Here is a 23,181-nt window from a genome sequence, read left to right on the forward strand (position 1 = left end):
ACCACCCCCCCCCCAACAAGAACTACTTTTATGGTTTCCTCATTTGACCCAATATTGCAAAATCCTATCTTTCATTAAACATTTATTTTTCTTTCAATCCTACCCGATTTAGAACCCTAATGTTAAGAGGAAGAGTTTGTTCACGCAAGGAAGCTGCTGTTGCTTGAAACATCAGTGCTGTTACCAACACGGATTAATTTTCTTGAAACCATATATATCATATAGTAGCCACATCATTCCTTTTATTTGTTGTCATTCGATAAATATTTTCATGTGATATGAGCTTTTTCATTGTTATCTTATTAGGATCTTTTTTTTTTTTTTTTTTCTTCTTCCTGTTAAAGATTGAAAATAATTTTCATTGGTCATCTAGGATCTTTCATGCATACTAAATTTAGTACCATTAAAAACTATGCATATCCGTATTAAGTGGGGCATTGTTTCCTTAGATGTTGTTTGTAATACTCCCTGCAGCAATGTTGGAGTTGGGATCTTTTGTTTGTATAACTCTTCTTCCTCTTTGTCTTCCTCTTCCTTATGGATTTCTGAATGACTTGATAATTCTGGCTAGAATTTCTTGGATCTTTGTTTGCTCCTTCAGTATTTTATTCTAAAGTTCTAATTGAACATACCAGGATCCTTCGATAAATTCTTTATTGTATATGCATACTTTTGGTTACATGTCTACTATATAATTTCAATATCCTTTTTGAAAAAAGATATGCATATTGAAACTTAAGCATGGTGGAATAATCAGTCCCATAGCCCAACTCACCCCCCACTCACCCAAAAAAATGAGAGTAATAGATTGTAGTTGTCAAGGCATCGTCTAGGCACTACCTAGCCGTCCAAGCTATTTCTGTTAGAGATATTAGTGTTGGCATACAGTTGATCAAATAAGCAGCAGTAAGGAGAGCATCAGACCAAAAAGTTTTAAGCACATGTATGCCAAAGAGAAGACTCCTACTGACTTCCAACAAATGGTGGTTTTTTCTCTCAGCTTCCTCATTCTGTTGAAGTGTGTCAACACAAGCTAGCTGATGGATAATGCCATGGTCAGTAAAAAAAGTCTTGAAGACCACCATACATATACTCCCCCCCCCCCTTTGTCAGATCGAACAATTTTAATTTTGGTGTCAAAATGTGTACATACCATATGATAAAAATTTTTAAAGGCATCATACACATCACTCTTGTGCTTCATCAGAACAGTCCAAGTAGCATGAGAAAAATCATCAACAAAGGAGACAAAGTAACGAAAACCAAGTAAAGAGGTGGTAGTAGAGGGCCCCCAAATATCAGAGTGCACAATGTGAAAGGGAACAATAGATCTATTACCATGATAAGGATAAGAAGAACGACAATGTTTAGCAAAAATACACAGTTCACAATGAAAGACAATGCGGAAACGAAGTAAATAAATGAGGTAATTGTTTCCTCATAACAACAAAAGATGGATGTCCTAAACGTTGATGCCACAACATCACAGAATCCACAGAACTGCTATTAGTACGTCCACACACATAAGACTGAGTTGTAGCCAAAAGAGGTGGTTGGGTTCAAGTAGGTAAAGTCCTTTCTCTTCACGCCCACTGCTAATAATCCTCTTCACCACCAAATCCTGAAATGGAAAATGAGAAGGAAAAAAGGTGATACAACAGTTTAAGGATTTTGTTAGATGACTCACAAATAAGAGATTATGTATAAGGGTAGGAACATGAAGAACAAAATCAAGTGAAATGGAAGAAATAATAGGGATGCTACCTTTACCAAAAATGGAGGAAAGGGAGCCAGCGGCAACCCTGACCTTATCTCTACCGGAACAAATAGAGTATGTATCATAATAATGGGACGTACCAGTCATATGATCCGTAGCACCTGAATCAATAACCCAAGATGGAGCAGTGGAAGGGGCAGATGAGGAAACCTGTAAAGCGGAAGCTGAGGACTCTGGCACAGTAAGTGAAGAAGATGATGAGCCTCCCAGTTGAGACATGACCCTGCGGAATGCTACAATATCCTCCCTAGTAAGAGAACTGTGCTCTGGCTGTGGGCTAGGAGCAGACCCTGTAGTAGCATGCTCCGTCTCAACACTATGGGCTCTAGCTCCCCCACTACGGCCACCACAAGCACCACTAGAACCGCCACGAGGAGGTCGACCATAAAGAGCCCAACATCTATCTTTGGTGTACCTAGACTTCCCACAATAATCACAATGTCTATCCTCTCCACGAGGTGGGCCTTAGCCTCTGCCACCACCACGCCAATCTTTCTTAGAGCTAGTAGTAAGAGAAGACCACTCAAGAGGAGGAGCATGTGCCATGGCCACCCGCCTGGTCTCCTCACTCTGTAAATAGCTACACACTTCATCAAGGGATGGAAGTGGAGACCGGCCCAATATTTGTATCCGGAATGGCTCATAGTCGGGATTCAACCCACCAAGCAATAGAAGAACCCGTTCCTTCTCAAGTGTCTGTAAACCTTAGCTTCATCCTCAGGATTGGACAGTTGGAGGTCTCCATAGTGATCATACTCCTCCCAAAGATTAATGACAGTGTTGTAATACTCAGAAATGGTTTTATCTCCTTGCTTCATGCCAATAACCTTCTGAAGTAATTGATAAACCTTGGCCGAATCACCCACACGGTCAAAGGTCTTAGTAACACTGTCCCAAATATCCTTGGTAGTTTCTTTCTTTATAAACCTTCTTCCAATTTCAGGTTTTATGGAAAAAATCAGCCATGTCATAACAGTGGAGTTTTCAGTCTCCCACTTTAGATATGTCGGGTCATTTGGTTGAGGAGCCTTAATGGAACCTATAATATACCCTAGCTTTCCCCTACTCCGCAAGGAAAGCTTCACAGAATGGGCTCAATCCAAATAGTAGTTGGTGTTTAACTTCATAATAGAAATCTGACTATGGGGGTTATCAAAAAACATAAGAGTAGGAGGGACACTACTCGATGCAGTGGCAGAAACATCACCAAAGAGGGCTCCAAGTCCACTATCTTCAGACATCGTGTGGATAAGGAGTCACAAATACAATGGGGAGTACACACTCTACCCAAAAAAAAAAAAACTTTCCCAGATACTCAGAGACAAATCCCACATGGAAGAAACACAATAACAAAGGAAAGAAGTGAGATCAAGGCATGCTAATAGCAGCAAAACAAATCATACCACTTCACAACACCCCGACAAAAACATCTCACAACCCAATAGGGCTGAAGTCCATCATAAACACACCTTTGGAAGCCAACAGAGAAGAAAATCAGGGGAGGTGGTACCTGCAAGTCAGTAGGAAAAGAGGTTGTGACCTTTCACCTCTTTCTCCTTAGGACCGACAGCTTGGGGGCCTTGTAAAGGACCCTTGGGCGTTCCAAATGAGGTATAAACCTCCTCCAAAGGTGGCAGGATGAGAGAGAAAGAAGGTCCACAACAACAGGGGGTGGTAATCTGGGATTTGTCTGAAACAGTCTCTAAAAGCTCCTCAACAGCTTCATTGCTTCTAAAACCTCTTCAAGGGTTTGCTTTGACCTTCTTTCAAGCTCGTCTCATAAAAAACTTCAAGTATTCTCACATAATGATCTCTTCCTTGGAACCCCTTTGTAACCTAGGGTTCCAAAGAGAGAAAATAGAAGAAGAGAACTTATAATCCGACTCTCAAACCAAGATCTTAGCTCTGATACCAAGTTAGAATGTAAGGTTTGTGATTAACAAGGAAGAAATAGAGAAAGAGAAAGAAGAAGAAGAAAGAGTTGGAGAAGAAGAAGAAGAAGAATGGTAGAATGTGTGTGTTGTGAGTAAAGTCTCACTAACACCAATATCTTACTTCACTAATATATTTACATGATATTACACATACCTCCCTAAGGAGAGAAATGAAAATAAAACATATAACAACAAATTACTAAACTACCCTTACAAAAAATAACTAATATCTCTTAACACTTTCTTGGGTCCAAGTTGATAGTATGCCTTGTTAACACTTCACAAGTTTATGCTGATTTATGTTTATTGCTTTGTTTGTCAATGAATATGCTTACATTATATCCTGTGCTTTGTTTATTATATGTTGGTTTTCTCATATTAGGTCATTACTAGCATAATTATATCATATTGCATTGATATGGCTTCTATGTTGCGTATAAACATAGTTATACAAAATTATCATTGTTATATTACATATAGTCATATATTGCTAGCCCTTGATTGCCTAGTCGCCTTGACAACCATGTAATAGATACGGTTAAATTTGAGCTTCTTGGTCGACTTATATGCATTCCACCTTGTAGGATAGGAAGCTAGACTTCACAAAAGCTATGGACCTTGAAATTGAACGTCTCCGGGCAAACCTTTCTGCTGCTGAGAGGGACAGAGCTTTATTATCAGTAGGTACTGATCCTGCTAGCTTAAACCCAAATGCCTTACTTGATGATTATTTCATGGGAAGATTATGCAGAGTTGCAAACATCCTTGCATTGTTGGGACAAACTGCACTTGAGGACAAAATTAATGGTTCCATTGGTCTTGAGACAGTTGATGATGAAAAAAATATAGATTTCTGGAATGTTAATGGAATCGGAGAGACCTGCTCCAGTGCCAGCTGTGAGGTTTGTGCTGTAACCCAACCTTCTGCCAACATGTCCTCTATGGTGTCAACTCGAGGAGCTTCACCATCTGTATATGTATGTTCTCATTGTGGAAGAAAGGTTTGCAAGGTATGCTGTGCTGGGAGGGGAGCCCTTCTGCTTGCAGATTTTAACTCAAAGGAGGTATCAAGCCTTAATGGTTTCTCAGGCCAGAGCGGGTCAAGCCCTGGCAGCCAAACTGATGGTCTTTCCACCAACCGTTCATCTACAGTAGATGGGGTTATCTGTAAATCATGCTGCAGTGATGTTGTGCTTGAAGCATTAATCCTAGACTATGTCAGGGTCTTGATTAGCTTAAGGAAAAGTGCCCGTGCAGATAGTGCAGCACATAAGGCAATAGACCAGGTGATGGGAGTTCCATCAAGAGATTTTCTTGTTGAAAAGAACAGGTCAGATGGTCTTCAAGCTGTTAGCTTCTTAAGGAAACTACTTGGTGGAGAGGAATCACTAGCTGAATTTCCATTTGCCAGCCTCTTATATTCGGTATGGTTTGGGATCTTGTTTTATGACTTTCATACTCCTGTTGTTATTGATGAATTCATTTCCAATTACTGCATGCAGTGGATGAAATGAATGAAATTTGGACTGGATCATATAGGTCCAATCTTTATATTAGGTTGTCGAAAAGAAGAATATATCTCCTTTCACTCCTTCAGACTGTATTAGTTTCATCCTTTTCCGGAAAGATATTTTTCCTTCTTCAATTCTATCTTTTAATAGCTGAGTTGCGTTATATTGTCATCCTTCTACTTGACCCTCAGTTCTCAATTCTATGCCACCTTGGTCGTTATTTCTCTATTTGTACGAGTGTCCTTTTGCAGAGAAACCCCAAGCTCTCTCTTTTTTCTTTGTTCTTTTTTTTTTTTTAATTCGTTGCATGAACAAATATACTTATGTTTGTGTTGACAATTGACACATACCATGTCCAAGGTTCATAAAACAAATGTTAAAATTAAAGGATTCAAGTCATTACCGTGTAACCTGTATACTGTCATTTTAATCTCCCTTTTTCTTTTGTGTTTGACACAGTCATTTGGTTGGTAATAAGAAGCATTGGATATTCTTTATTTCTTCTTTTCTTTTCCCATTTCAAATTTGAACTGGGTGGCATGTTATGCTGGTTATTATTATAATAATATCATTTGATTAACTAAGCACTTAGATGCTTCATTGCTTTACCATTTTGTATGGATGTGATAACTTTTTTTTTTTGTATTGATGTTTAACTTGCTAATGTATTAGTGCAGGTTGAAACTGCTGTTGGCTCAGCACCGTCATTGTCATTACTTGCTCCTATTGGTTCTGGATCACAGCATCTGTATTGGAGAGCTTGCCCTAGTACCTCCTCTGTTGAATTTGTCATTGTTCTTGGTAGTCTATCCGATGTCTCTGGGGTCATTTTACTTGTTAGTCCATGTGGCTATTCAGCGGGTGACTGTCCTATGGTGAGTATCTTGCTATAGTTAGGAAAATGGTTTACCAGATGGTATTGTAATGATTTCTGTTATTGTGTATGTATTCATTCCCTAAAGAATGTAAAATGAAGCCGTTGTTTCACCTATGAATATCTTGTATGAGCTTGTAGACAATCCTCATGTAAGGGAATTTTTTTCTGCATATTCAGTTAAGTACGTGAAGTCCTATCTCGCCCTTTGAAATTGATCCTTTCCCTTTCCACTTAACTGGTTCAATGTTCAACTGATTCAGGAAGAACTGCATATCACCCTGCACTCTAACCTTTTGTTCCGATGCATCTATGACATAGTTTTTAAGGCGCTGATGCGGTCTAGAGATGGTAAGGCAATGCTCCGCCTTACGTGAAGTGGCGTCTTATGGGTTTTTTTTTTTTTTTTTAAACATATTTTATAATTACTTGATGAAGATTCCAAATATAGAATTTTTATTGTTAGGTGTATGGTTTTGTTAACACTTGAGATGTATGGGATCAGCTTTACTCCACCCAAAATAACCAAAACAAATAAAACAAAAACACGATTCACAAACAGGGTTTGGATTTTGTCAAGGGTTTTAAGAAAGGGCTTTGAGAAGGAATTAAGGAACAAGGAAGAATCACTGATCCAGGCGACCATTTTGCTCCGGCAGCAGTGAGCTTCATTCTTCGTTGACAAGAGTAGAAATATAGTGGATGACCTTAGGGCTTAGGCACTCATTTTGGCATCATAGAGGTAAGTAGGGGTGTCAACCGGTCGGGCCGGTCCGGTTTCGGTCGGGCTTAATTGGTCTTGAAGACTTTCAAAGGTTACACCGTGTCCGCCCATTTAACTAATCGGGCTTAGTTATTGAGGGCATGGTACACTTTATATTCGGTCGGTCGGCCTCGGGTTATAATCGGGCTACCTTAATCGGGTTTTAGTCAGGCCTTAACCGGGCGACGGACATGTTTAATGTTAAACGGGCTTTAATCGGTTTTTAAACGGGCCCTCTTTAAAATGTGCTCTTATATTCCGGCCCACTCATGCAAGCCCAAAAAAATGAAAATAAATCAATAAATGATACCAAATATAACCATTATTTAAAATGTGAACATGTCTCTACTTTTTAGTTTTTATTCTTTAATTTGGGGGGTAAAATAGGTATTTTACAATCATTAAAGGGTCGGACCAAGTCGGTGCACAATAGGCTGGTCTCGGTCGGGCGTTGTTCGGTCGGTCTCGGTCGGGCGCCCGACGGTCCAATTAGCTAAACCGAGACCGACCATTTATAAACGTGCCGGGCTCAAGACCGTTTATTAAGCCCGACACGTTTAATAAACGGTCCGGGCCGGGCCGGTCCATAAACGGTCGGTCCCGGTCGGTTTAGTCGGGTCGGGCCACGAATTGACACCCCTAGAGGTAAGTATAATAAATACTTATATTTTTTGTCTTCTTTTCTTTATATTTAAAATTTTGTTTCATAATTATGTATTTATATTATATGTTAATATGTTATGATGATTGATGAAGATAAACTTAGTTTATTCACTTTATTGATTTGTTTTCTTGATGAATATCTTACATTGGTATGAATATGAACCTTTAGTATTTATTTAACATATGAGTAATAAGATTCAACTAGGATTTGAGCCAAATAGATTGATTTTATAAAAAAAATTACACAGGAATGCTTTAGTCATTAAGGCGACGCTTTATGCCCTCCTTATTGCTAAGGCGCTCCGAAAGACCCATAAACGCCTCCGTTGCCTTACCGCGTTAAAAACTATGATCTATGATTTTCTTCCCCTCTGATAAGTCCCCATTATTGTTAATACAGGTGCAAATATGGGCTAGCAATAAAATAAACAAGGATGAACGCTCATTCATGGGAAAATGGGATGTACAATCCATGATCACTTCGGAATTTTATGAAGCAGAACAATCGGGTAAAGGGAATGATGTTCCAAGGCATGTAAAATTCACATTCCGGAATACCATTCGGTGCCGTATCATTTGGATAACACTACATCTGAGACGGATTGGTTCAAGTTCTGTTAATTTGGAAAAAGGGTTCAACCTTCTTTCTCTAGATGAGAACCCTTTTGCTGAAATTACTCGTCGGGCCTCTTTCGGGGGGACTGTTGAAAGTGAGCCGTGCCTTCATGCTAAAAGGATCCTAGTTGTTGGGAGCCCTGTGAGGAATGAGCAAGGACTTCTATCACCACAAGGGCCAGAAAAGATCAATTTGAAAGCTTGGTTGGAGAGAGCCCCTCAATTAACTCGATTCAAGGTACAAATGATCATTATGATTTTTCATTTTCATAAATTGAACTCTCTCACTTTTTGTATGGGAAATTTTAATACGTCATTTTTCTTTGTTCAGGTTCCAATTGAGGCTGAAAGATTGATGGACAATGATCTTGTCTTGGAACAGCATCTCTCACCTGCTTCACCTCAGTTGGCTGGATTTCGTCTTGATGCTTTTAGTGTGATGAGACCTCAAATCATACATTCACCACCTTACATCAGTTTGAATAACCGGGAGAGTTCTTTTACATATCTGGAAGAGAGGCATATTTCTCCTGCAGTCTTGTTTATCCAAGTATCAGCTCTCCAGGTAGTTAGAAGTAAATCTGTTTCATTTGCATTACTGTCATATTCTCCAAGTTATCCTATCCAATATAACATTTACTGGATTAAACTTGTTAAAGTAAGTCAATAATTGTAGGCAGTGTTAATGTAAGTCGGTGATTATAGGTTTAGATTATATTTGCTATATTTTCCACAACTACCATCTACCATCTACCTCATTAATGTTGCACTGTACGTTCTCTCTCTCTCTCTCTCTCTCTCTCTATATATATATATATATATATAGGTCTACTCTCTTGTACAAATGACATACTAAAGTACAACAATGTTTCCTTCATATTATTTCTATCATGGTATCAGAGCACTGAGACCGCTGGAGCCCACTGTCCAGTTCTTGTGAATCCATTGTCCCTCCAGTCAACCATGTATTTTCAGATCTGATATTGACTGCTAGTTTTGTTGTTCTGTTACTCTCCGGATCTGATTTTGAAGCATCACCTTGCATCACCGATGTCCCTGAATCTGAACTACAGCCCATTACCGCATCACCTCTGTGCATCTCTCACATACTTATGATTGTCCTGCTCTTTCACATCCGTCCATCTGGGAACAACCTCAACAACCTCCGTTCCACCATAATCTGTCTCTGAGAACTTTCTGCTCAGCTAACAAGAAGAACTTACTGCTTCAGCTGCACATCGGCTCTGTTAGCACTCAGAGTGCTTCAGTCCACGCTCCGTCAACTCCAGCTCCACTTCGCCGACTCAGGAATTGACAGTTTCTACCCCTACACCAACACTTGCACTTTCCGTGCTAGCTCCCATCGCTGCACTCCATATCTGTGCATCTGTTCCTGTTGCACATCAACCTTGTGCATCACTTTTTCTGTTACACATTAGATCCATACATCACCTCTACCACAACTGAAATCTGTTCATCATCGGTTTTTTTGCTCTCCTATATCTGCATCTCCTAACTCCCGATATGAACCCGAGTTACACCATGCAAATGGCTACCCTCCTTGTTGTCCCTGTGGCCATTGGTACTCCTGCCCGTTTACCATCACTTTGCCGCTGTCTAGCCATCGTGCCTTTGTTTTCAGAAATTACTGTTGTTCTGCCGTCGTCTTGCCCTTCTTACACCCCCGTTCTTCACTGCCTCTTTCGCGCAATGTCCCCTAGCCCACATCAAACCTCTGTTCTGCATCATTAACCACCCCAGCTCCATCCGCCCAACCTTCACCGCTCCTACTGTCCACCCCTTCAACATCTTTTCCCGAACACAACCCATCCGTGCACCTCTCTTGGACCCAGTTCTTGAAATCAGTTGACTCAATCAGAATCTCCTGATCGATCTGAACCAATCCGACTCCCTGACCAAACTGAACCATTCTTGTTCTGATATTCGTCAATCTTCAGTTCTCAGTCTTCAGTATTTGGCTTCCAACAGGAGGTCCAGTCTATCGTCTCTCATCTTCAGTCTTTGGCTTCCATTGGAAGGTCCAGTCTATTGTCTCTCATCTTCGATCTTTGGCTTCCAATGGAAAGCTTGGTCTATTGTTTCTTGTCATTCTTAACTAGGTCTATGGGATAGTCTCCCGTCTTCGGAATTTTTCCTATACCAACAGCTCGTCGGTAGTCTTGTCTATGTGCTTCATCTTCGGTCTTTGTCTCTCTCTTTTCCAATGGTTTCTATAAGATATGGGTGTCTCTCTCCTCACAAGGGTGCTGCTCACCGTGCACACTGATGTACTCAAGCACGTACCAACCACATCAAGATCGATTGTCACCATGTTCGGCATCATTTACTTCATGGAAATCAAGCACTCCTCTTTGTTCACTTGACGCCCCAACTTGCACATCCTTTCAGGCGTTTCTTCATTTCTTGTGGTTCAAACTCCAGTTGGCTTTCTTCAACCCACCTTGAGTTTGAGCAGGGTGTTAAAGTAAGTCAATAATTGTAGGCAGTGTAAATGTAAGTCGGTGATTATAGGTTTAGATTATATTTGCTATATTTTCCACAACTACCATCTACCTCATTAATGTTGCACTGTACGTTCTCTAGACCTATATATAGGTCTACTCTCTTGTGCAAATGACATATTTAAAATACAACAATGTTTCCTTCATATTATTTCTATCAAAACTCACTAGCACCAATAATGTATATCTTCTTGCAAACTGCTTGTGCTACTGATCTATTTTTCTTAAGTATTTTTACATATGTTTATGAACGATTTTGCTACTGAATTTGAATTATTTATTTTGTCTGACAAGATATGACCTTTAATCAGATTGTTGTGCATAGATAATTGTATGATAGGCCAGAAATTATTATTAGATGTAATTTTGTTTGTTAAGTGATCTTGCAGTTCCAATCAATATTGTTTTTGCAAAACGTTTGTTAGATGTGATTGCCAACTACCTAGCTTATGTATTTCTAGGGATGCATGGGGTTGTCAAAAGAAATTGTATATGATATATAGATATGTTTAATTATTCATCGTGGAGGTGAATTTAATAATTCTTCAACCTTCTCTTGCAATGACGAATTAGAAGTTTGTGTTTCGGGGGCACTTTAGGGCCCTAGATATAGGCTTTCATCCCCATCAGAAGCCCAAGTTTTGAATGCTGAAATCCCAAGTGGAAAAGAACAGCTGGGAAGGAACATGCTCATGACTCTGCTAAACTCATTAGGATATAAATATCATGAATGGAAATAAGATCACAGCCACCATTATGGCCCGGCATCGCAGATCACTTGTGTCTCAGTGATGCAGAATCCAGCACCAGAAGAAGTTGTTCACAATAGGTAGGTCATAGGCTGTTGCAAAGTCTAAAACTGAAGTCTCCTCATTCCTCTCTCTAATTCCATTTCCTCCATAAACCTCTTCATATCCTTTCCTCTCTCTACCAACATGACCATTCAAGTCCCCTTCAATGAAAATCTTTTCATTCAGACCAAAACCATTCATTAAGTCATCCATTTGCTCACAAAATTGTAACTTGCTACTTTCGTCCAATCCTGATAGGGGTGCATACACCCTAATTATGTTAACCACCTCTTTATTTAACACCAGCTTTATGGATAAGATCCTAGCTCCAACTCTTTTAACATCCACAACATGATTCTTTAGGTCTTTATCCACCACAATGCCAACCCCACCTCGACCACTTTGATCGCCCGAATACCATAGTTTGAAATCAACCAGCATCTTAGCTTTATTACCCTTCCATCTAGTCTCTTGAATGCATGCAATGTTAATCATTCTTCCACGGTTTAAGATCTCGCTCTCGCCCCCCATCTCGCTAATCCAAAACAGAGAGATCTCGCCGAGATCATGTATTTTTTTGCGGTAGACTCGGTGGTTATATGGTCTTTGTAGTCCATGAAACTAGGTATTACCCTATTTCAGGACTTCTAAACAAAATGGAAACTTCAGTTTTAAAAAAAAATAAAACTTAAAATGGTACTTTAACTTCGTACCCTATGTAAGTAGTCTCCGGCTCTTCAGACCCTAGGCTAGTATGCTCTATTCCACGATCCATATTCCACAACCAACACATGACACACGATAAATCTTAAGAATTTAAAAGACATCATAGATAATTACTTAATTGATTAAAAAATAACATTGATGATTGATGAGTCACATTAACATACATTTGAAAATTTAAAATGACATAAGATAGGCTACTGATGATGTTTCGATGAAAAAATGTGTTTGAGAAGATTTTTTTTTATCTAAAATGGTTCTTGAGAAGAAAAGTAACTCCAAATGTGGATGAGGAGGTAATATTCTCTACTCTTTAAGCTTCAATGAGTGTAGGAATGAAGATCCTCAAGCAAAAACATCAAAATTCTTGCCCCTTAGTGTTTTTCAAAAAAGTAGAGAGAGAGGCGAGATCTAGCGAGATCTTGGCGAGATTTAGCTAGATTTGGCGAGATTCGGCAAGATCTCAGTGAGATCTCAGCGAGATCTTGTTGTTTTTCAATCTCGCCTGTGATCTCGTCTCGCTAATCTAAAAAAATGAGATCTCACTGAGATCTTGAACCATGCCTTCTTCTTCTCATAACATCTATTAGCCCCATACACTTACCCGTCAGCAAACCAATGTTCCAGGAAGAGAATCTAATCCTTGGCCATTGGCCACTTTCTTAACTTGTCTCTGTACATTCTGTAATGTTGATGGTGCCGTGTTTTGTTTATGTGGGATGCCCTAGCAAAAGGACAGAATGACATAGAACAAAGAACAGGAACAAAGGCAAAGAAGGTAATAAAAAATCTGTGGATATATGCAAAGGGTGATTGGATTAATATAGTAAGGTGTGGGCTACCAACCTGCCGCACCCTCAAGGCATTCTAATCACCCACTCAATTTTCCCTGGTTCGGGATTAATTCTGCATGACTCAGCCTCCATGAAAATGATGCTCCAATTATGTCGTCTGGATATAATAATAAAGACAATTATCTGACCAAGAATAAATAAAAACTTAAATGGTCCTGAATGACAAAGGGCTGCATTAACGGTAATTTACTCCTAACCTTGCTGAGGCAGTCCAATGGAACCTGTTACTGTTGCGAAAACTAGTTATTCTGATTTTATATCAATAGTTCTCTGCTGTTGAACTTAATGCTCTGGATCATTGTTGTCTAGGTGACCCAATGCGGTAGGCACCTTGGTATTTTTTTGTAATCGTGCGGAGCCTCTGATGTGGATTCACATTATGTAAGAAGATATGAGAGGAAGAAGGGTCCGGCCAAGAAGGCCCAATCGACCCCCACTTAGACCACTTGAGTGGCTAAGTCATTATTTAGAAATAAAGGCCCATTGGGCCCATCGATTAGGAGGTTATTTAATTAGTTTTTTAATTAATTAGAGGCCCATTGGGCCTATCGATTTATGTCTCCTTAATGGGTATTAGTGAAGTGGTATGTCCAGTCCAAGTTGTAATAGGACTCTATTTCTCCACATAGGGTAAGTCCTAGTTCTAGTCCTAGTATGGCTGCCTGCTTGTAATTAGGTAGGTCCTGCCCTCTTTAAATAGGGGAGCTTATTGTACAATTATTTCAGATTTGTATAAAATAATTTTGCAGTCAAACTGTTAGAATAGCCGAGATAGCTGTGGGTGAGAAGCCCTGGCCGAGACAGCCACTCCTCCCCCACTTTATCTGTTTTTTTTTCTCTTTTATTCTTGCATTCAATCATCTCTTATTTTCTGTCTACTGTTACTACTGTTATCATATCAGTTCTGGCCTTTAAATCTAAGAAACCAGAATCAAAACAGACTCGGAACCTGGGTTTTTGAGGCCTGCAACCTCTCTCTTAAAGGCATTCTGAAATCTGATCGAAGAATTACTGTCGGGAGTTGTTCCAGGGTCCTAAAGGATCAATCAATCCTCTTCTTGAAGCTGTTCAAGTCAACCAGTTGCAGGTTTTGAAGAATCTTCTCAGTTTTCTCTCTCCTAGGGCTGAAATCAAGAATCTTCATATCTTCAATTCCAACTGTCAGAATTTTATCAGACTTACAGGTTTTTGTTGCCTTCAAGGGAATCCCATTCGACCAGAAGTACAGCTCCATTGGAGCTACACAGCCAGCTGCACCTCTCTCTCTCTCTCTCTCTCTCTCTCCCAATCGCAGGTTTCTCTCTCCTCTCTTTTGGGACAGTTTTGGATTGGGTCTTGTTCCTGTTTTCAGGTTATATCTCTGGGGTATTGTTGCTGGTTGTTTCTTTGTGAGTCCTCTGGTTTTCTATCAGTTACTCTTAGAGCTATTGTGGGAAAGTTGCTCATGTGCTTGGGGTTATCATTGTGGGTGTTATTTTCTTGTTACCCACTCCTGCATTAGCCTCCCCATCTCTACCTCTCTTCCTCTGCAACTTTTGACAACCAAATCCAATCTCAGAATAACTGGAAAACAAAACTAAATTCCTCCACATCACACTTGGACAAAAATCACCCAAGAGAGGAGAGAGAATAGGAGAGAAAAGAATTCAAAATGGATAAAATGAAACTAGTTCTAACAAATACAAACAAATTTCTTCTGGTTCAAAGCCCACCGGACAGAGGATCCCATGGTTGCAAGCTGAGAGAAACCGGGACAAAAATTACAGGGGAAAGAAAATGAAAAAGCAAGACAAAGATTACTAGGGAAGATACAGCACAAAACAGGGAAGAAACAGAGAAAAGAAGAAGAGGGAAGGGGGAAGGGGGAAGGGGGAAAATGAAAGAAAAAGAAATGAAGCAGCAACAGCATGAAACAGGGAAGGAGCATACCTTTCACTGGAGAGTTTCCAGAGTCTCTGGAATCACAGAATGAAGGGTGGAAGGGTTGATATCGTGAGGGTCACCCCCTTCTCTTTTCTAATTTTTCTTTATTTTTTTTCACATGTTATTCCATGTATTGCACTGCATCATAAACCTGTACACGCTTGAATAAGAGAGTTAGAAACAGAATCTATTTCGTACAATATAAAAAAAAAAAAAAACACAATAAGGCACCCTCCTAGGTCCCAAGGTGGGCCAAGGCAGTCACCTTTCCTGCATATAGTAAGGCGAACACACCTTGAGCAATGAAATACACCTGGATCCTTCATGGCTTAAAAACTATGCTGTGGGACACCTACTCTGGTGTGGCATTAATTTGAAACAGCAATTACTGAATTCGAGCTTGTCAATAGTGAAAGAGGACAACTGTCAGTTGAATAGCCCAATACATTCACCATTTAACTAGAGTACTAGGGATAATGAATCTCCTACTGGAAGTTCTTGAAGTTGGATTCAATTAGATTGCATTTTGGATTCTGATGTTAGAGGTACATCCCGAAATTAGCCTGAGTGGGTATCTATGTCACTTGCGGAAGCATTTCGTAATAAAAATAATGCAGGCCCTGCCCAAACACTGGTCCTAGTATAATATCTATTGGGTATTTGCTTTTAATTCTTTTGGTTTTATTCAATTACAAGGGCCAAAAGTCGGGTCTAAAAGGGTGTACAAAAATAGATAATTAATTAGTTGTGGGATCCATTAGGTAGCGTAGTTGGCTTAGAGTTGTCACTAAAGAGTTCTCTTTTGGTTAGTTGTGTGGGGCCAAAGTTATCTAGAAGATTTAGTATTTAAAAATTCTATTTAGTTAAAATCTTTTAGACGCCTTGTTATTTTAGTCTAGGTACTACCTAAGAGTTCTAAATTTAGGTGACTCTCTTTCGTTTTCTTATTCCCTTCCCAGCCATAGTTGTCAAGGCATCATCTAGGCGTTGTGATGCAGATAAGTCACGTAATGGGCTTATTTTATTGGAAATAAGCCTTGAGTTGGGTTACATATGTATTGACCCTTTGATCTCATGGGTTTTCTTTGTTATGGGCCACTTTAATGGGCCTAAAATATAGGTAAAAAGGAGAAAAACGAGATTTAATTCATTAGTTTAGTTAGAGTCATGTTTTGAGTCTATTTTCTTTATTATTTCAGTTTTCTAGTTAGTTTAAGTTTCCCAATTAGTTAGGGATTGGATTAGGCCTTTCCCTTCTAGTGTTTGAGTTAGTTTTGAGTCTTCTATATAAGTTTGTAAGGGGTTACAGGATTGAACACGAATTTATGAATGAAATTGTAGGTTTGTGCTCCCAGAATTCTGAGAAAGAATTTCTTCAACAGCTGAGATAGTGTCTCACCCACAGCCTGGGCCTCTCATCCACAGTTATCTCATCTGTTGAAGAAATTCTTTTTCAGAGTTTTGGGAGCACAAAGCTGCACTTTCATTCATAAATTCATGCACAATCATGTAGTCCCTTACAAACTTATAGAGAAGACTCAAACCTGATTTAAAACACTAAAAAGGAAAGGCCTAACCCAATCATTAACTAATTGGGAAAAAAGCTAAACTGAAATAACAAAGAAAATAGACTCAAAATAAGACTCTAACTAAACTGATGAATTACATCTCGTTTTTCTACTTTCTTCCTATATTTTAGGCCCATTACAAAGAAAACTCATGGGATCAAAGGCCCGACACATACATAGCCCAACTCAAGGATTATTTCCAGTAAAACTGCATCAATTCTCCACCACTTTTAAAATCTCGGCCTTGAGTTTTTAACATAGGAACGACCACCTTGGTGTGATGAAGGTTAAGCTGCAGTCCACAGTAAAACTCAGGTAATTCTTTGAAGATATGAATGTAGTCTAGATTGTGAGGGGCACGATCTTCTAGATACTTCAATGGGATGATCAACTCCACAGCGCAACCTCAACATCGTCGGATGTATCCATAGGGTCATCTACGCATGCACCTTAAACCTCTTCAAACTCCAATGCAACATAAAGCTCCTTTGGTTCATCTATCCAATGGCTCTCAATCAGTTCCGTTGATGGTTCAGACACATCTTCAATCTTGAACCCCTTAGGGTCTTCCTCTTGGCTATTCACAATCATCACATTTTTTATAGTGTCAAGTTTCTCAGTCTCAACCTCATTGTCCATTGTGGCAATCGTGTTGCTTACGAATTCTTTCACATAATTCTCGATGGAAATCTTCCTCAACAATGGGAATGGATGGAATTTCTTCCACACTAACCTCAACTTCAGGTTCTGGTGCTTTAGTTGGAGATGTCTTCTCTTATTGCTCCTTTGCATATTTTTGTGCAACAGCAGTCAAGTGGTCTACCGATTGTTTCTAACCCTTGCTACCTATAGCTGCCTTTTGGAGACCTATTGATGTCTTCTGATGAGAATCTTACGGAGGGAAGAGCCTTCTTTGGATATATACAGGGAGGTATTGGGTCGCTAACTTGTACTTCATCTCTTTCCGAGTTATAGGCTCATGTCCTCGAACTTAGAGTCGCTTTTCATGGACTCTCCACCATTCTCAGCACAACCAATCAACCAAGAGCAAACAAATCGAAGCTTTCGTGTCTTTGTCAAGTTATACTAGTCAAAATAATTTCTCCAGAGAATGTAGCCAATCAAGGAAGTAGCATGTATCCCTTTGTCCAACAAAGTAACAAATTCTTGAACCATCTTCGGATAGGCTCTGATACCAATTAATGTAAGATCGAATCACAAGCGATCCAATCCCATGTAGGATCGTTAGTAAATTTCAAGAGTTAACTTGATTACTTGAATCAACAAACGGAAGCAAAACAATAATTTTTTCCAAATCTTGAGAAGGGAAGAGCAGAATTGGTATTTTGTAAATATCTGAAGATCAAGCTATCAAAAAATGCCCAAATTTAAATCAGTCTCCAAATTAGGGTTCTTGAATGCCTAGTCACAAGTTGAGTTCAATTAGAGAACTGAATTGATTAATCTGAAAAAACGTGTGACATCCACACTTCTAAAAGACTTGAAGAAATTCAAGAAAAAATTGAAGAACAATACTTGTTGTTGGATGAAGAAGATGATAATAGAATAAATAATAAAAGAAGAAGGATTGAGATGGGATGCATGTGATGAGATGGTGGGATGGCTATCTTAGCCTGGGCCTTTCACCCACAGCTATCTCAGCTGCTAAAGAAATTCTTTCTCAGAATTTTGGGAGCACAAAGCTGCAATTTCATTCATAAATTCGTGTTTAAATTTGTAGCCCCTTACAAACTCATATAGAAGACTTAAAACTGACTCAAACACTAAACAGGAAAGGCCTAACTCCATCCTTAACTAATTGGGAAACCTAAACTGACTAGAAAACTGAAATAACAAATAATCAAAGAAGGACTCTAACTAAACTAACGAATTAAATCTCGTTTTTCTACTTTCTTCTTATTTAGGCCCATTACAAAAAAAAAAACCTATGGGATCAAAGGCCCAACACATATATAACCCAACCGAAGGCTTATTTCCAATAAGATAAACCCATTACGTGACTTATCTGCATCACGCTGCCTGGGCAACAAGGCGGTTGTCAAAGACCTAGGCGACTGGCTGCCTAGTTGTCTAGGCATTTGTTAGTTTATTCGCGTTTAAAATTCGTATAATACAGCTGTACCATATTATACTATTCTCAAAGCATACCCCCATCGTATTGCCAAAGGAACAGAAAAAAATGGATTCAGTTAGAAAACTGTTGTAAATGCGTTTAATAAGTGTCGTCGGTTTTTCTTTTTTTTTTGAGTGAAAAAACCAGAATCTTTATACTGTTATCAGGCTGAGAATGAATGTGCTCTACCAAAACCCAAGTTTAACAGCGGCTCTTTGTTTTAATTTATAGGAGCTTGTCCTCCTTTTTTTTTGGATAATTAAATAATTATTAACCAAAGGAGAGAGAATATACAAGGGGAGAGGGGAGGCTTTAGCCAACAAGGAAAAGCCAGCCCCAGGGGAAAAAACAAACAACTAAATAACGGCGTAGCAAACAGCTAGCTGCCAAGCCAAGAGATCCAAGGGATCCAACAAAAAAAGGGGGGGAAGGGGTGGGGGGGGGGGGGGAGGGGAAAGCTTCAAGTAGGGGGGAGCTCCTTTACTTTCCCCACTCTTCCAATTTTGGGATTGAAGCGGTTCACTCAGATTCTCTTACAGCTGGTTTCCTTTACCCTTTAGCGGTAGTGAATTAGTGATATGCATTGAAATTTATGGGCGTCATTAATTCAAATTTAGATTCAATAATGAGTGGTCTCAAAGAGACTACAAAATGCCATCTAATGGGTTGGGTTGGGCGCCCTTGGACCAAAGCTCATCTATTAGGCCCAAAGCTGAGTTTTAGCTGCTGCCTCTTTCATGCTATTATCAGAGCTTGAACAGGACAGTCAATATACTATCAATCCATCTTTTTAGAACTATATCTTTTGATGATATTTTTTAGAAATACTTCAACTCTAGTTTTAACAAAATCTCATCGTTATTTCTTCTCTTTGATAGGCCTTTATCATGTCCTATTTCCATTCTTCCCTAGTTGCTCCTCTAATTACAGAATTTACATTGCCTTGGCCATTTATCCTATAATATAGGAAAAAAGAGAAGGGCGAAGAAAAAGGAGGAGAAGAAGCAGTTGTAGAATCACCCACTTCTTCCGGAGTTGCAGTGGCACCCACCACTGCTGGAGAAGGAGAAGAACACACTTGTCCCACTGCAACCCCCTAGTAGATCCAAACTCTTGTTTCAAGTGCTCTTATCTACTGTCGGTCGTCCTTTTCTGGTTCCTCTGTACAGGAAGGTCAGAGACTCCCTTCTCTTTATATCCGGAAATACCCTATTTTCACATTTCCAAGACCGCATCAATGTCAAATCTCTAATTCTACACACAATGCATGCCTAGGCTGGTGACCTGTTGCCTAGGCGGCCCTCCCCAGCCTTGGGTCACCTTGACAACTATGCCCTTAAGTATGGAATAGAATGAATTACATTTGTTTTGATTTGGTAATTATGAAGGTGGTCAGTTTTATCTCCCTTCTTGATCCCTTTCTTGTCCTCCTCTCTTCTCTTTTCCTTTAAAGTTATTTTTCATGGTCACTGTTCAAAGTCCTAAAACATCCCTCCTATCTCTTCTCTCTTTTCTTTTCTTCCCCTATCGAAGGCTGAAATTAATAAACCAGAAAGCCTTAACCCTAGTGTCTCAGGAAAATTTTTCATTTCTTGGCCTGTGAAGCCAGCCGATATGCTTTGATTCCTAATCTAGAATCTAGATTGTCTGGCTGCATCAAAAAAACTGATGATGTGGCTGGATCTTAAGATCCCTAATCCAACTTCATTTGACATTGTTATTGTTGGATGTAGGAGTCGTAGGTGGGGATAATGGTAACCCATTTGTCTGTGACTTTCAATTTTAGTTGGTTCCCTCATCCTGAAGGAATTTGACAAATTATGCCACTGAAAGTAGCTCAAATAACTGAATTGAACTTCATTACATGCCACTCTTTTGAGTTTGGAAAAGATAGATCACTAACCTGTAGAGACATCTGCTAGTGCTAAGCATTCCAGCAGCATTTGTGAGATTGGGGGAGTCCATTGGTCTGAACATGGATCTACCATACCGAGTCCAATGCAGCAGTGCAGGTTAGGAGCTCGAGTCTTCTGAATTTGTTTCCAAACAGGGAAGTCCTCTTTTTTGGATGGATATGACCAAGAAGCACATTTGAAGATAATCGAGGGAGAAATAAATTTAGTTGTGTGATTGGGGTGGATTCTCCATGGATGCCTAGAGTACCAATGATCAAGATACCTTCACTATTTTGGGAAACAACATCCTGAATTTTGAAAACTAGATTTTTTTTTCAACTAATTTGTTTTGCATCTCAATAAAATATTTTCCCATTTCTAATCCTTGTATAATTTTGCATCAATTTTCAAACAATTCCTGTAAAATATTTTATGGTGCATGAAACACAGCCCTAGTTAGTTTGCTATGGCCTCATTTGACTGAGTGGTCCAATGTTTGCTTCTTACTTCCTAAATTCAGTTATTTTAGGAGTTCTAAACTCAACGAAAACATCTGTATGACTTCCAATTTTAATGACCGAAATTCTGAGAAATAATTTTACAGGAGCCTGAAAACAAGTTGGTTACCATTGGAGAATACCGTCTGCCTGAGGTTCGAGTTGGAACAGCTATGTATTTCGATTTCTCAAGACAGATACAGTCCCGCCGGATTACTTTCAAACTTCTTGGAGATGTGGCAGCCTTTTCTGATGATCCAGCTGAACAAGCTGACTCTGATCTCAGAGCTCTACCATTGGCGTCAGGGTTGTCTTTGTCTAATAAAATTAAATTGTATTATTATGCTGATCCTTATGAAGTAGGAAAATGGGCAAGCCTTTCAGCCATTTGAATATCGTTTATTTATGCCTAGGGGTGGTGAGCCTAAATGTCTTCATAGTGCTTATTATTGTCGTTAAATATAATTTTGTATGTGTGTAACAATATCATTTTTTGATATTATTAATTCATTAATATATTATTGTTTTGTACTGGGAGGAAAAAGTATATAAAAAAAGAGTACACGGTTGATTGTTCTCTTCTGCGCGCGCACGCACACACACACACACACACAACAAAAAAAGGTATACTGGACCATGAATGAAAGAGGCATCATATGGCCCCCACCCGCTTTGTTTTTTTTTTAAATTAAGACTGGGAATCTAACTGGAAAACCAAGAACTAACATTTATTTTTGCATCTGTTACATTTTTTTTTTTTTTTTTTTTTAATTTAAAGAGATGCAATTAAAGGAGAGTTGGATCATGTTTAAGCCTCCATGGGGGCTCCCTGTTACGCAGGGACTCCTATGGTGTCTAAGAGGCCCAAATCTTGCATTTGGAATAAGGTTGTTGTTATTATTATTTAATTGTTTTGAGAAGAAAAACTTCATTTGGTTAAATAATTAACGGTGGATACATTTGTCCTTGTCAAAAAAGAGCTTACTTTTTGTGAGGGTAACCTTTCTTGCTAATTGCTTTAGCCAAAAATAATACCTGGGGGAGGGGGAAAACAAAATTTGACTAGTTGAGAGTGTTGTGGAGCTCCAAAACTAGACACAAATTGATCCAAGGCCATTCACAAAAATTGAAGCGCTTCATCAAGCTTTTACATTTTTTGGCTCACGCCAAACTTCCAAATCCCTTAGTCATGGTTGCTGGTGATCCTTAAACCTTGGAGAATGTTGTTTATTGAGTTCTTACTAAGTTGAGCATTACTGAAGAGGTGAGATTTTTCCTTCTTTTATATCTTTTTTTTTTTTTTTTTTGGGGGGGGTGGGGTGGGGGGGTAAAGACTGAAGAGGTGAGATTTACAACATTAAAAGGTGAACTCCTATTTGTTGGAAGTTGATGTGCTTACTTAAAAGTTTAGAGGGGTTAGGTTTTTGGTCTAGTTTTACCCATAATAAGGCCCTTCTTACCAAATTAGCTTGGAGATTGTTTACCAAAGCTGATGATTTCAGGCGTCAAGTGTTGAAGGCTAGGTATTTCAAAAAGAGCTATTTGATTAGGGGCAACATTACTCATATTTTTACTCTTCTTAAGAAAATGGTTTGCAAGAGGGTTTGTGTTGGCTCTACAATTCAGTTGTGGATCTTTCAATCCGTGAGGTTGTTAAATCTCTTTTGAAGGATGAGATTGGTGGTCATTTGAGTCAGATGCATTCTAATCAAACCTTATTGACATTAGACAAAATTTGTATCTTTTCCATTGTTGCAATAACCATGTCTTGTAAGGGATGCGGTATGCAATGGGCTAAAGATATGAGAAAGTTGAACTGTGGCTGGACCCTAAGGATACTGTGGCCTGGTTGCAGCAATGCGATCACAATAGGAGGAGGGGTAGTTATATGGAGGAGTGCTAAGAAAAAACTAACAATAGATTCTACAACTGAGGCTGAGTATTTGGCAGATTCTGAAGCAACCAAAGAGGTGGTGTGGTTAAGAAAGCTCTTGACTAACCTTGAGGATCTACCTCACCTCATTAAAAACCTTATTTCCCTATCATGTTAGTAGGAGTATATCCTACTACTGGTATGTTGTCTGCATCATAATCAAATAAATAATCCTTTGTCAGAGGAGTCATTACTCAAGCTAAG

At 39.2% G+C, this 23,181-nt stretch overlaps 1 protein-coding gene across 2 annotated transcripts in view; it reads left to right on the forward strand.

The window, feature by feature from the left end:
- The window catches only part of LOC122078168 (probable phosphoinositide phosphatase SAC9), a 56,870-nt gene extending 35,295 nt beyond the window's left edge, over nt 1–21,575 (forward strand). For both annotated transcript variants that reach the window (XM_042644052.1, XM_042644042.1), the window contains 5 exons: nt 4,296–5,135; nt 5,900–6,097; nt 7,923–8,375; nt 8,469–8,702; nt 21,152–21,575. In XM_042644052.1, the coding sequence (XP_042499986.1) occupies nt 4,296–5,135; nt 5,900–6,097; nt 7,923–8,375; nt 8,469–8,702; nt 21,152–21,436 (2,010 nt within the window). In that variant the 3' untranslated portion in view covers nt 21,437–21,575. The remainder of the gene's footprint in view (nt 1–4,295; nt 5,136–5,899; nt 6,098–7,922; nt 8,376–8,468; nt 8,703–21,151) is intronic.
- Nucleotides 21,576–23,181: the final 1,606 nt, after the last annotated feature.

The sequence above is a fragment of the Macadamia integrifolia genome, chromosome 1, assembly GCF_013358625.1.
Source record: "Macadamia integrifolia cultivar HAES 741 chromosome 1, SCU_Mint_v3, whole genome shotgun sequence".
In the NCBI taxonomy this organism is placed as follows: domain Eukaryota; kingdom Viridiplantae; phylum Streptophyta; class Magnoliopsida; order Proteales; family Proteaceae; genus Macadamia; species Macadamia integrifolia.